Source organism: Phacochoerus africanus, chromosome 15 (genome assembly GCF_016906955.1).
Source record: "Phacochoerus africanus isolate WHEZ1 chromosome 15, ROS_Pafr_v1, whole genome shotgun sequence".
NCBI classification, from domain to species: Eukaryota; Metazoa; Chordata; class Mammalia; order Artiodactyla; family Suidae; genus Phacochoerus; species Phacochoerus africanus.
The window spans coordinates 78,793,686-78,808,805 of record NC_062558.1 but is presented as its reverse complement, the minus strand read 5'-3'; the positions used below and the strand labels follow the sequence as shown (position 1 = coordinate 78,808,805).

The 15,120-nt window shown below is 46.7% G+C and overlaps 1 protein-coding gene across 1 annotated transcript in view; it reads right to left on the bottom strand.

The window, feature by feature from the left end:
- Positions 1-15,120, bottom strand: part of LRMDA (leucine rich melanocyte differentiation associated) — a 1,094,312-nt gene that overhangs the window by 1,074,737 nt on the left and 4,455 nt on the right. Inside the window, exon 2 of the mRNA XM_047761275.1 lies at positions 13,284-13,384. Within this exon, the coding sequence (XP_047617231.1) occupies positions 13,284-13,384 (101 nt within the window). The remainder of the gene's footprint in view (positions 1-13,283; positions 13,385-15,120) is intronic.

Genomic DNA, 15,120 nt, shown 5'->3' with positions numbered 1-15,120 from the left:
AGAAGAAAATCCTTCAACTATATGGTTAAATGTAATCCCCACAGTCACCCTTCTGAGCTGTCTCATCATGGACTAGAACAAATGTAGTACTTCTTAGAGGCAGGCCACTGGACAGAACGACCTTCAGGGCATTTGCTATACCCCAGGTCAGGCTGATCTTCCCTAAACTCAGCATAGCCTCTAAGAAGAGAATTGAGGGTACTGGTTTGCTCCATCCAATGACAACTGGAAGGATGGGTATCTTTCTGTGATGTCAGGCCGGCTCAGCTATCTGGGAAGAATTCACAAGAACCAAGCAGCACAGAACCATGACTCAACTGTCAGCACAGACAGCCTCCCTAGCCAGGCTCACCCTCAGGGCCCTCCTCATCCACTGTTCTCGGGAGGTTTCAAATCCTGAGGAGCTGAGCAACCACAGGGATGCGCTTAGAAAGGACAGTAAACTCCTTCTGAAAAGTAAGTTCCTGAAATAAAATTAACACTCCACCAGGCACCTCCAATGTAGCTCCAAGACTGAGAGCAAGCAGGAAGTACCCATTCATCCAGCTTCTCAGAAGGTGGACAGACAGCAACGGCTCTGAACTAACTTAATCCCCACTTACTTCCTACTCCACCAACCACACAAAAATGCATTTTAGTAGATGCAACCATCAGAGCTGCTGCTGAACCAGTACACAAAGAAAAATTACAATTTCTGAGGAACGAGGCACCTCGAAACTCACAGATTTAAACATCTAGATGAGTGTCTGTTTCAGTGAAACAGAAGAAAGTCTTAGAAAAATGGAAGCCTTTGCCAACAGCTCTATTTGAAAAGAATTCATCTGAGTTATGCCCCGTGCTTTTACTTCTTTAATAGTACGGGGACCAAACAAAGCTAGCCCCAATGAGGGCAACTTTAATTGTAAAATAATAAAAATGCAAAGAGGCTTCCTTTGCCATCATCCTGTGTTCTCCCCCACTCACATCTGCTCTACATCTGAGCACCATCCAGGAGAAAAAGACAGCGTATAAAAACCAGCAGCTGAGTCGAGACTACAGACAGCAACAGTACTACATAAACCACATTTTGACAGTGGTCAACAGCAAAAGGGTTTTTCTTCACACATTTTCTCTCTCCCCAACTGCCTCTCGCCCTTGCTCACAGCTCTCTCCACCTGTAGATAGTATCTGGAATTTATTTTTGGTAAAGAGAGCTACACATAGGAATCAGTGCTTTCTCTTTGACTCTTAGCAAACTCAGTCAGGCTCAAGTTCCAATTATCATTTTCCCCCCTCCAACCCTCAAAGTCTTCCACTAAGACGATCTATACGATCTATACACATACTAAAATAATTTGAGACTTCATCAGAAAGGCCATTATGCCTGCAAACTTTAAATAATTTAAATGATTCCTTGTATATAAATATTTCATCTTCGAAATTGATCTCCAAGCGAAGCACACATGAAGAATGACCACATTGAGCAGCGTCCAAGTACATCCTGGTGTTCCAGAGCACAGGCAGCATCTCAGGGCAGCAGAAAGACTGAATTCCACACAAGGTCACACACAATGAAATGGACCATCTACATACAAAGACAGCCGTGCCTCTGACTCCCTTTCCCATCGGACTAGAAATGCATCTAGTGGAATCTTCAAGAAGAGCTAAATACAAACCTTTGAAAGAGATTTTTAATGTGTTCAACTGCTTCGTTTTCAGGGGATCGACTGGGGCTTCGAGATAGTTAGAAGTGATGCTGAAGACTTTAACTGCCACGTCCTGGAAGCACTGGATGTTACCCCTGGCTAAAACCAGGCTAAGATTTTAAGTACTCCAACCTTTAAGAAAATCTCTGGCCACTAGCCCTCATCCCAAGGAGACCAGGGCTGGGGCGGGTGGGGGGGGGGATCATCTTTCTGAAAGTGGTGAGAAAAACAAACAGGGCTGAGAAGTGACCCCAAACCTTAACACATGCACAGGTTTCCCCTGAGTGGCATGAACAGCCGTCACGTTAAGAGAGGTGAACAAAGAACAGAGAGGCATGATCGACACCATCAGCCAGGGCTCCAGGCAACACAGAATCAACCAGCTCAAAACACTTGGCGACTGAGACCCCACAAAAACTTTCCAGGCAGTGATCCAGAGTGCTACAGCTCAGGACCTCAGGTAGCCCTGAGGTGTGGCACAGAGGGGTGGGCCCCCCCGGGTGGGCCCCCCCCCGCCCCCTCCAGCAACACCTGCAGCTCCTCTGCTCTGTGTAGGGGAAGGAGGCATCACAAGACTGAGTGGGGCTGAACCAAGTTAAAGGTGCCCACTCCTTACCCCACAAAACTGAGCCCATTAGCTCCCCCACATAATGTACCCTCCAACTAAGCACCACCTGGCTGATGGAGATCAGACTTCCAACACACCCAAGTGCGTGTGCGCGCGCACACACACACACAAACTTTCTTTTACCAGGACAATAGCTGAGAAGAAAACATTCTAACTCCTCAAAGGCTAAATCCTGTCTCCCCTTAGCTGCAGCATTCGGCTTGATGTATGTTGCTAAATTAACAGAATGTTCCCTGGGCACTTACATTCTCTTTTCCTTTCCTTTTTTCTCCTTGTAAGCCACGGGGAGGTGGTTGGGGGTGGGGGGTGATGTGTACTACGTCAAAAGACAAAGCAACTTCAAAACAAAATCAGTTATTTGTAAACAATCCTTGTGGGGATTTTTTTCCCCTCCTCTCCCCCCACCCCAAGAAAAACAGCCCTGCCAGTTGTAATAGAAAGCCAAGGAAAGATAAATCAATTAGCTGGCTAATTTCTCCCCTCTCATTTATTTAGCTCTGCACTGTATTTGTCGTAATTGACTACAATTATGTTAATTACTAACTCCAGTATAATTACTATATTTATTGTCATTGAGCACGCGATGTACCCACAGCAAAGCTGGCATTTGTCGGGCATCAAGAAAGCAAACTGTCGAGAGGTGATTCTCCGCAAACTGGCGGATATGGCTTCGGCAAATGAAAGGGCAAAAGAGATTTCATGCAATGTTAGTTTGAAAGCACCGGTTCATTAAGGATATTAATTTTCTGATAACTACACATTTAAGCATGACACACTCGCGCAGTATCTACAGGATTTCGCAATTATTAATGCGTGACAGTTTCAAATGCTAAGTGAATCAATTAAACAGCAGCATTCACAATTTGAGAAGAGATAACTGCTTCATAACTACCTAAGACTACAATTTTCACATGACAAAAAAGAGCCATTGAGGCGCCTTCAAAACCTGACAGGTCAAGAAAGAAGTTTGAAACAAAAGCACCTTACAACCATCATCTCTCCTCTTTACTTGTCAGATCAACTTTGCTAGTGTCTCCCCAGAAACGGCATCACATGCCAGCTGCCACAAGGTGATTTTTCATGTCTTGTCAAAGAAATCTTTTATTCTATTTGCTCTGCATTAACATGTTACATTTATTGATCAAGGGCCTGTTCGGCAGCCACAGCAGGGCACTGAGCTCTCCATGCCTACAGGGCTTTGATGTCCCGGTGACATTCGAGCCCGAATAATGCACATACTAAATGGATTTAATGCAGAAATGTGTTTGGGCCTGACAGTTACATTAATAACAGCCCCTCACACTGATAAATATGCAATTGCTACTATTAAGAGTTACCCAATTATGGGGAAAATATTTCTCTACCTTATAAATAAATCCATCAAGGGGGAAAAAAAAAGTTTTAACAATGGTGCATTTTCTTAAAACACTTCTCCAGCTGTAGAAACCGGGCCCTGTGGGGGTTAACACCCCCTCTTCCCAGCCTCCTCTCCAATTGTTTTCAGTAGTCTTGCTTTATCTCAAAAATGGTTTGGGAATTTAAAAAAGAAAAAAAGAAAAAACCCTCTTTTGTTGGTCTTCCCTGCTCTACCCTGCTCTTATTTCTTCAGAACCAGAGAAAAAGCAGACACCCAAGAGACTGAAAAATTGGGTTCTGTATAAACTCAGAGAGGGGCTTAGGGGAGGCAGTGCAAAGGTGGGGGGCACAGAGGAGGAGGGTCTCCACCGTGATGGGTCTGGAGGAGGAGGTGGCTTTTTTCCTTTAAACTCTAAAGGAAACCTGAGCATGTGCATGTACGGCTCTCTCCCGGTTAAAATCCTAAGTGACTTTGTGCTGTGGCAGTGAGGAGGGTGTGAGGGCAAAGGGGAAGAGAAAGCAGCTGGGCCAGAGGAGCGCTTTAGTAGCAAGGTCCCGGCCAGGGAGAATTTGTCGTTATTACATCCCTGCAATTAAACACAGACACCCAGCAAAAAGCATCATCACTCCCCTTTCATCATCATGAAGCAGGGAACAACTGAAATCACCAACACTGCAGTCCCTTAGGAGACAAGGGCAAAGAGGCTATTCAGATCGTAGGTATGTGCATGCACGTGAGTCCATGTGCAAGTTTGGAAACACACACACACACACACTCAGCTTCTTCCTTCAGAGTCAAAAGTCATGCATGCAGTCATCCATCTCGAGGTTCCCCATCCCAAGGCTGGGACCAGAGAGTCATGGCAAATGCTGAGCCATTACTTCCCACAACAGTGACCATCTGAACCAAGCCTCAGCGCCCAGGGGGAGGTAAAAAGAGGATGAGTTCTCTGGGAATCCCCAGCTCCCAAGTGGCCCAGGCCTTACAAGGTCCTGCATCACCACACTTTGTCCATCAGGAAGGTTTTGGAGAAACTGGAGCGAGAAGGAAATGCAAGATAGAACTCTGAGGCTACCAGGGTCTCCTACCTGGAGCTGCAGGACCCACCCACCCATTTACTGTGACTCCTACAGGCTGTGAACCATTTCAAAAAAGAAACTACTCCTCCTGTCGTCCCCCCAATCCCCCCAGCCCAGGAAATACAGGCTTAGAAATAGTCGCTCATCTTCTCCCACAAAGAAAGCAATGATTAACATATTGAGAAGCAGTTTAGATGGATTGCAAAACTGAAGTCAAAGCCCCCAGTGCCAGCTGTTTAATCCCTGTGTGCTATCAGGGAGAGTTCTTCCCCTATCTGGGCCTCAGTGGCTTCATTTGTAAAATGCTCTTGGGAGAACTGAATGCACTGACACTTGTAGGTGTCCTGCCCAGCCTTGGCAGGTAGCAAGTGCTCCACGGCACCGGTTATGCGTCAGAAAATAAACACAATAATTCATGTCACTCGTGTGATCCCTTGTCTCTAGGCCCCTTTTGCGGAACCGAATGAGTCACCTCTGGATACTTCTCTGCAAGCCTGCTTTACCGTCCAGCTCATCAAGAGAACCATTCCACGAGCTCTCTGACAGAGTCAGGTCTTCAAGGGAGTGTGGCAGGCATGGGGAAGCAAAGTTGTCCTATGCCCTCCAAGACATTTAGCATCCCAGGCCTCACCCACTCAGTGCTAGGCTGGTCCCTACTCCCATCACTGTGATGGAACTTCATGGTTGAGAAGATGGGCCAGTCAAGAGAAAGTCTGAAAGGGTTAAGATTGCTTGCCTCTCCCACTGCGCTTCCAAATCACCTGTGCTTCCAACATCCACCTGATGACATAGCATCACCACACACACCCTAGTGACTTAAGAGCAGAGAGCAGGGGTATAGAATGGGTGGAGCAGTCAGGCCCAAGTTGTAAACTGCTCAGGGAGAGAACTTCGCAGGGAAAAGAAAATTAAACCCCAAGATTCTGAAGGAGTAAATGAGTGCAATGGAAAAATATAAGGCATGACTAAAAAAGCCCAGGAATTTCTCATCCTAGAGACAACACTGTAGGAGCTAGGGAGATGATGTTTACAGAAGCATTTTTTTTTTTTCCTTTTGGTCTTTTTAGGGCTGCACTCTCGGCATATGGAGATTCCCAGGCCAAGGGTTGCATTGGAGCTGTAGTTGCTGGCTTACGCCACAATCACAGCGACACCAGATATGAGCCACGTCTGCAACCTATACCACAGCTCACAGCAGTGCCAGATACTTAACCCACTCAATGAGTCCAGGGATCGAACCTGCGTCCTCATGGATACTAGTCAGATTCATTTCTGCTGAGCCATGAGGGGAACTCCAGAAGCACTTTCTAAAGATCACAGGGAGCATCGCTGGCTGGGAAAAAGCTGAAATCCAGGAAAGCCCCAGACAACTCTCTCCAATCGCCCACCACTTCCCCAGCTCAGTCTTACTCTCTGCGGCTCAATATCCCATTTTCTCTGGCCAAAGGGTGGAAATCCCACAAGTCAGGACATTCTTAGGGGAGGGAAAGAAGAAAGTACCATGTATATCTCCTTCACGGTAGCCTGATACCTACTTCCTTCCCTCCCTCTCTGTTTTCCTTCTAACTGTTCTTGGTGGTTCTGTAGTCACAAAGGTCACTCCACAGAGTGTCAAGGAAATCAAAGTCTCACTACTGAGACATTAAATATTACCTGCCAGGTCATTTTCCACTTCACCTTTTGACTTTATGTTCTGCTGGTAGCCAACTGAATGGCCAATGATATTCTTAAAGCAAAAAAGCTGCCTTTCATAGCATTGCCCGGCTTAGAGAGAGAACACTGGTTCCAACAAACACAGACCCTTGCCTCCCTGAATCTCTCAGGACTTAGCAAGACCCTACAACTATTATCAAAATCAACAGTGTATCCTTCTAAATCCTAGCTTTCCCATCATCATCTCTCAAGTCTCAACAGGAGCTCTGTTGCCACCTTCACCCAAATATCAGTAGGCTCCCCAAATAAGACTACATTTGAGTTTTGAAAACACTACATTTGCGTTTTTTTTTTCCCCCTCCCTCTTTTCTAGGGCGGTACCTGCGGCACATGGAGGTTCCCAGGCTATGGGTCCAATCAGAGCTGTAGCTGCCGGCCTACACCACACCCCAGCAACGTGGGATCTGAGCCACATCTGCAACCTACACTACAGCTCACAGCAATGCCAGATCCTTAACCCACTGAGCAAGGCCAGGGATCGAACCCACAACCTCATGGTTCCTAGTCAGATTTGTTAACCACCGCACCACAACAGGAACTCCTACATTTGGGTTTTGAACAAGGCCCCTGACTGCGAAGAAATGCTCTGATGAAGACCCAGTACCAACTGAACATGCCCTGTGAGCTTTTCTCCTAAGAATCTAGGCAAGCAATTTTCTCTTACCCACTCCTACCGTCATGTGAACAAAGGAAACTCCTAGCTGGCAAGGATGAAAATGCATGTGAGATGAGTGGGTTTAGCATATGGAATGTCTGACAGAGAAACAAGGTATCTAGACCAGTTAGAAGAGGCTAGGTTATGCTGTATTCAACACCCCTACATCTTTAAACACAAATTTCTCATTTACAATTATGTCCGATATAGACCAGAAAGAGATTCTGGTCATTTATGGTCAGAACCCAAGATTGATGATCATAGCAAGCAAAAGACAAAATGGTAAATTTTGTTCTGGCTCTCAAAGTTTCTGCCCATTGGTCATACCAAATGGTGGAAAGATGCACCAACATATTATGTGCTCTAGGAGGAAATCCTTAATGTTTGTGGGGAACCCCACTGATTCCCAGAGAATGACATGGCCACCATGGAGGGTCAACCATGGCTATGCTTACTTACGACCTATCATGATTATGTGGCAGGTAATTTGTAAGGCACTTTACACAGTTACAGACTCAACATTCTGCAATTAGCCCAAGGCCATTTAAACAACTGATGAGTGACAGGTGTAAGATTTCAAGTCAGGGTGATCGAACCCAAAGTCTTTTTTTTTTTTTTTTTAATCATTCTGCCCATTTCCCCAAGTGGGCAGCAAGCTAAGAGGCCCAGTTTAATAAGAGACATAGATATAGTCTCATGTCCATCCTGGATGATTTGACGGTATACCAGATGTCCACCTCACTGTCTGGCGGAGAGGACAGAGCCACCATTTCTTTACTGGAGTTGCCCCAACTCCCCAGTCCATAACTGCCATCCTGGATAAAGCCAAGGACGCTCCCACCTAAGACATTTTCCCATGAATTCCCCTGTACAGTTCCTTTGTCAGAGTGATGCTAAATTAAGATACAACAAAAAATAATTTAAGATGTCAACTTCCTGTTGCCATAGATCAATTAAACCCTCTTGCTTTCACCGCCAGATTGACACAGCTATTTTTATCACTTGGTGTGCTGGGTACTCTCCTCTGCCCACCGTGCTCACACACTCAGCAGGCAACCCCCTCAACCTACCTAAGGCTCTTGGGGAAGAGGACCAGGCCGCCCGAGAGAACTCTGCCTTCTCTCCCTCATCAGGATAGGGCAAACCTAAGCTGGAACAACTCATTACCAAGCTCTCTTTGCCTTCAGCAGGTCAAGGAGCCAGCACTGGCTAAGGCATGGGATTCTCTAAATTCATCAGCAAAGTAAAATATGAAAACCAAGTTCAAGGAAGACTTTTGGAACAATGGGTATTCAAATATTTCTGGTAGCAGAAATTGGTATAACCTCTTGAGGGCAATCTGACATCTGTATCAAGGCCCTCTGATAATTCTGTCTCCAGGAACTGGTCCCAAACAACTAAACAGACATTCATCAACGAGTATTACAAGGCTATTTATGAGAAACATTTATAACAGTAAAAATCTGGAAACAATCTAAATGTCCAACAGTAAGAAATAAGAACCCATGAAAAACAAATGCAGTATTTATTGAGATGAGAATATACTTCCAACACCATGTAAGCAATAGCATCATTTAAGAACTACTCAGCATTATAAATGACTGGAAGACAGTAAAATGTTAACAGTGGTGATTTCTGGGTGGTAAGATCATCAGTCAAAACTTTCAAAGAGGGTTTCTGTCATACCTTTCTGAGTTTTCCAAGATTTCTATATCAATCATTATTTTTATTATTTACAAAACTGTCTTCAAAAATATAAAGTAAAATTTCATGCCAATGTCAACAACAGACTCATGATCATTAATGCATCCAAGTTCAAGGGGCAAAACTTCACTCTTCTTGGGAGTTCCCATCGTGGCTCAGTGGTTAACTAATTCGACTAGGAACCATGAGGTTGCGGGTTCAATCCCTGGCCTTGCTCAGTGGGTTAACGATCCAGCATTGCTGTGACCTGTGGTGTAGGTCGCAGATGCGGCTCGGATCCCGTGTTGCTGTGGCTCTGGCGTAGGCCTGTGGCTACAGCTCTGATTCGACCCCTGGCCTGGGAACCTCCATATGCTGCAGGAGCGGCCCAAGAAACAGCCCCCCCCAAAAAAAAAAAAAACACTTCACTCTTCTTGGCTGTTACAGAATTACCTCCCTAAACCCTCTATGCCCATGACAGGGTGGATGGCAAGACCCTACCCCTGGGAAAGGTGTCAGGGGAGCTGGTTCCTGAGCAGCATCACTGTAGCTCACCTGGTTCCCATCCAATCCTAACAGGAATAATAATGAGATACAGGCTGAGAGAAGTAAGAAATGAGCAAGTTTAAGGGAGCCAGAAATTTTATTCGGACCTTTGGTCATGCTTCCCTTTCCAACTTCCATCCTGACCCAGGGAACATACTGGGTTCAGGGGCTTTCATCTTTCCCCGGGACAGAGTCATAGAAGCCATACAGCCTTAATTCCCATGACCTTCCACATAGAGAAGTAACCAGTTTACTACTCGACCACCCAACTGAGGCAGAGTCAGATTCACCATTGTTAAGGCAGGAGAGAAGACCCTGAGGTGTGATGGCAAAAAAAATAATAATAATAAAAGTTCAGAGTTTATAAATCCATCACCACCCTCCCCTCCAGCATGAACAGATGGCCATAGAGAGAATCAGCAGAAACATCACTTTCATGAATGAAATGAACAATCAGGATGGTGAATGGCTATGAATTAATATTACAGTAATAAAGAAAGAGGGCCCTATTTTGAATGGTTAACTGAAGCCTGATGCCTACCTTATAACAGACACCTTGACAAGAAGTAATGCAAATCTGGCCATGTGAGAAATTCTCACGTTAGTGTAGACACAGAATCTCTTGGGAGGATGTCAAAAACCCAAGTTTCCATAGTTAGCAGTGCAGACAAGAACTGGGAGGCTAAAGGACAGACATGTAAAGGCAACTTTCTTTTCACTGGCTGCATGTTTGTTCCTTCTCAAGAGTGTGCCATGTGCACGTATGAGCTGTTTCAAAATGAACCAAAAGAATTCCTTTGAGTTTCCTTCGTGGCTCAGCAGAAACAAATCTGACTAGCATCCATGAGCATGCAGGTTTGGTCCCTGTCCTTGCTCAGTGGGTAAGGATTGAGTGTTGCCACAAGCTGTGGTATAGATCACAGAAGCGGCTCAGATCTGGCTTTGTTGAGGCGTAGGCCAGTGGCTACAGCTCCGACTTGACCCCTAGCCTAGGAACCTCCATATGCCATGGGTGCAGCTCTAAAAAGACAAAAAAAAAAAAAAAGAAAGAAAGAAAGAAAGAAAAAGAATTCCTTGCCTAAAAGCAAATTGTAGTCTAAAGCAAAAACAGACCAATTTTATGACTTACAGGGCCGGCACACTTTCGATCATTGGGTATGGCTCCATTAAGCCAACACCCTGATAAAACTCTTGGGATATGAAAAGGAAGCCCATAGAGATGTTTTAGAAAAAGGAGGGGGGTAATTTTTCTGTATACAACAAAATGAGAAGAATTCTATGTTTCTGAGACAGCTTTGGAAAGAAGGTAACATGGAAAGGAGACAAAGAAGCTGGGAAAGAGGGGCACCTGGTCACATGCAGGGCCTGATCCTAATAAGAAGCACAGCCAGGGAGAAATTCTCCAGGGCCAGGGAGTACCCAAAATCTCTCTGGGAACAATGCTATCCCAGCATCTGCTGCCGCATGCAGTCATCACACTCTCCTCCCCCAGCACACTGTGAACTGGCAGTCAACATCTGTAATACGAAGTCATGTTGTGCTGGGCTTCAGAGACATGAAGGGGGCGCCCTGAATGGGGCCAGACCCGGTGCCCAGAGGGACAACAGCAGACAGAGCAGAGACAGAGTTAGGACAGGGAGCTATGGGAAATCCCAGAGCAGAGCAAATACAGGGAGATAGGTTCCTCCAAATTCCATAAAAATAATGAGGAAGGGCTGGGGAGAAACTTTCTACTGAAGGTTAGGTGGAGATCCACAGTATTTCATTTGGATCTGATGATCCCCGCAGCCTGGTGGGCTCAGGTCATCTGTCACATTTCATTTGGAAGGCAAGTTTAAGATCTTCTGTCTCTTTCCTTCTCTTACCTCCATTTTTTTTTTAAGAGAAATGAGTTAAGGATCTAAATGATCTTTGAATTTTATTCCACCTGAAAGCAAAGACAGAGACCAGTGCCTGAGTAAGCTTCCATCTTCCTCTGACACCCGAGAGAAATAGTGCCACCTCCCCTCGCCCCTGGGGTTAGGTAAATAAGACCATCTAAGAGAAGCCAGTCCCAACATAACCATGTCAAACCAGCACCGTGTTTCTCTCTTCTGGTCTGTAACTCCGTCCAGTTTAACCAAGTCCTAATATAAACCCTCCCATCAGAACTCGCCTCTCCACAGGTCACTCCTGCCCCAGCCCAGGGTGCAGGTCACACACTGACCCAACATGGCTAAGAATAGGTTCCGGGCCAGAAGCAGTCACTCCTCCAACTTAACACAGAAAAAGAAAAATGTTAACTTTTCCTCCTCTGAATCTCCACTTTATCAACGTTCAAAAATTTCCTGGCTCCAAGACCTGCCATTTCCCAATAGATCCAGCCCCTCAGAAGAGCCAAGAGCCCCTTCTCACCACTGAACTGTCATCCCACACCCACACCCCTCCTAGAATCCCAGCCCCTTTTCTGCCCAAGGGAGGCAGGACCCAGAGAGCAACAAAGACGGCCGCTTCCTCAGACCCAACAAGCCCAGTCCCATGACCTATGACTGCTGACACTCTTTCACAGGGCCAGCCTTCTCAAAACCACATCCGGGCTCCCGGCAGCAAAGCAGCCACTGCCTGAGCCACAAAGCCCCAAGTCCCCAGAGGCCAGTCACATGGGAAGAATGCCTCTCCTTGCCCACAGAAACACTTTATCTGAGTCTGCACAGGGGAGCTCTTTGAGCGGCACACGTGACTCAGGCACTGTCCTATCGAGGCTGTATATTCTGTCCCCTCCTTGCATAAGGACCCAACACCACCCTTAATTTCTTTAGAGGCAGCGTTTGTTTGGCATCCTCTCATCACTCCATTTCTTGGTGACTTTTCTGTTTCCCCGTCTCCCCAGAAGCATACAAACCCTCGGGAGTCAGGGAGAAAACGCGTGCATTGCCCACACTCTTCCCACACAAGCCCCCTGGAGGCCCCTTCTGTCGGGACGATGCATCCTAGCCTGGCCTTGCACCTGAGCACCACCAAGAAACTCTGCCGGCTAAGCTTCAACTCACAGCCCCCTCTACCCTCTGCGGCCTTTAAGCACTGAGTTTTGTCCCACCCTCCTCATTCCAGAGGGTCCTGACTCAGAGTGGAGACTCCACAAGGTGAAAGAAGCAAAGCATCAGAGCCCTGGGGTGGGATTCCAGCTCCTCATCTCTCCTTCCACTCGAGACCAATGGTTCCATTTAGAGGACAGACGGCTTTCAGAGGGACACTTAGGGCCAAGCTCTGTGTAGAGGCACCTTGTTAGGACAAGCCACCCCCCGGATCCCTGTCCATTTACCCCACTGACACAGGCTTTCCGGGCACCTCCTCCTTTGCTCGGCCAGGCCCCCAAGCCCGTTGCAATTCAAAACCTTTTAGGAAGAAAATAACCGTTGTCTCCACTGGGAGAATACAGACCAGCACCCTTACCTTCTGCCAAGACTGGAACAGTTGTTTGAGTTACCCTCCCATCTACCCCCATGGCAGCAGTGTTTGAATTACTCTGAAATACCATCTGGGAGAAATCATCATCACAAATATTTAAGGTTCCAATTCATTAAAAGGCAAAGAAAAAAAAAAGAGAGAGAGAGAAGATGCACGCATTCTACCTGGGAGATGGGGTTACCCAGGAAAGCATTCCCAACACCCCCAAGACACTAGCTGGCTTTATCTCACTCCTTCCCTGAAAGTATTGCCACTTGTCCACAAGGGCATCAGTGAGAAAAGAACAAGAGGACACCGACGGCCCTCTCATAGGGACACACGTAAGACGGGATGCTTATGCTTGATGCGTCTTCAAGGGCACCAAGAGGGGAGCCAGAGATTCACGTGCAGCAGCGTCAAGACCTTAGGGGTGCGATGCCACTGGGACGTTTGACTTTGATCTGCAGGCCATTATTGGGGGACTGGCCTGCATCTTGTAAAGGTTACATACCTCAGAAGGTTAAAGCTCAGGTCAAGCCTCTTTGCAAAATGTCCATAGTCCCTGCCGAGGTGCTCTGGAATCTCTCTGCAGTCCTGGCCTATGTAGGACACCTGGAAATTAAAGGGAACAGAAATAATGTGGCCAACGGAAATCCCCCAGCTGCTCCCACCCCTGTGTCATTGATCCGATGATTGCTTCCGCAACTTGAAACACACGCCCGCCCTGCGCACACGCCAAGGCCACATTTGTGACTGTTTTCCTGATCAAATCAGTTTCGGGGGCTTCAGGGACGCTGCCAACAGCTCCCCTCTCCTGGTACATTTAGCATGAGGGGGACTAATCCCCGGCACAATGGAAATTGGACTGAAATTGGCCGGATTCAGATGTCCCAAAAGACCCCCAACGTCAGAGCTCGCTGATATAATCACAGCAATCAGCTGCTCGCTCAGGGGCCTTCCCCACAGCTGCCCCTCTGGCTCTCCACCCCCCCCACGCCTCCACGTCCCCCTCCCCCTGTTTGCACATTACCTCATAAAAGACACGGCAGATGCACTTACCAGCATTCAACCTGCAGGGTGCTAGAACAAATAGGGTTGGACAAGAAAACTTCGCCTCACCGCAATCCCATCCTATTACCACCGTGTATACACTGTCCTCCACACTCTGAACAAAGCTGAATCGAAGGCAACAGGGCAGCGACGGGTGGCCAGAGTTCCCAGGTCCCCATCTCCCAGGGAGCCTTTGGCAATCAGCCTCACTCTGCTTGCAGAGCTGTTCCTTTAGGCATGCTCTTATTTTATTAATATTATTCTTATTTACCTCGTGTGATGCCCAAATATTAAGAGGCTGAACCAAAATGTGATTCCCCAACTTCTGACTGGGACAAGCACTGTGTTTTTGAAACTCATTTTTACGGACAGCACCCTGGAGGCAGGGCTGGCAACTCATTTCAAAACCCATTAGAGAAACCGGTGACTCAGAGTTGGCCAGCAGGTTGCAATGTACGATGCCTTCCTACTCAAGGATCCCACTCTCAACTGCTGGATAGAAATTCAGGCCCATGACGTGGCTACAGGATTGATCCTCTCACCCTACAAACCCTCTTTCTTCCACACATACCAAGATGTCTTACAATGACAGCAAGATGTCCTGGGGGTTTCTGATTCCTAATTAAGAACAAGAATTAGTGGCCACCTTGCAGCCTCAGACATTAGGTCGTACCATAAGCATCAGTAGTATTTGATCACTGTAGAACTACGAAACAAAACAGCACTTTCATATGGCTCAGCCTAAAACATGTCACCCTGCACCCTAGGGACCTCAGTTTTTTAAGTCCTCTCTCAACTCTCGCCTACCCAATGGGGACAAACTGCCAACCACACAATATCCTGTATTCACTCGCCTTCGGTAACTTCATTCCTGGAGGAGAGAAAATGGTGAGAAGGGACAGAAAAATAGCTGACTCCAATAAAAGTTTTGACTCAAGAAGATGAAGGCTAGGAGTGCCCTTTTGGCACAGCACGTTAAGGACCTGCTATTGTCATTGCAGTGGCCTGGGTTGGATCCCTGACCCCAGAATTTCCAAGTGCCACAGGCATAGCCGAAAAAAAGGAAGATGCAAGCTAAAAACTAAAGGGCTCCAAGTTCAATCTATAAATCTCTCCCCTTTCTATGGGAGACCCATCTTTCTTCAAAACAAAGTTCTATTTCTGAGTAGAGAAGGAGATTATTTACCAAGCAAAGACTGGAGCATCTAGGCACTTTAATCACTCAGAGGTCCAGTCAATCAGCAGCTTCTTCCATATTTGAAGTTTGCACTGACCCCCAGGCCCACGGTGCACACCCA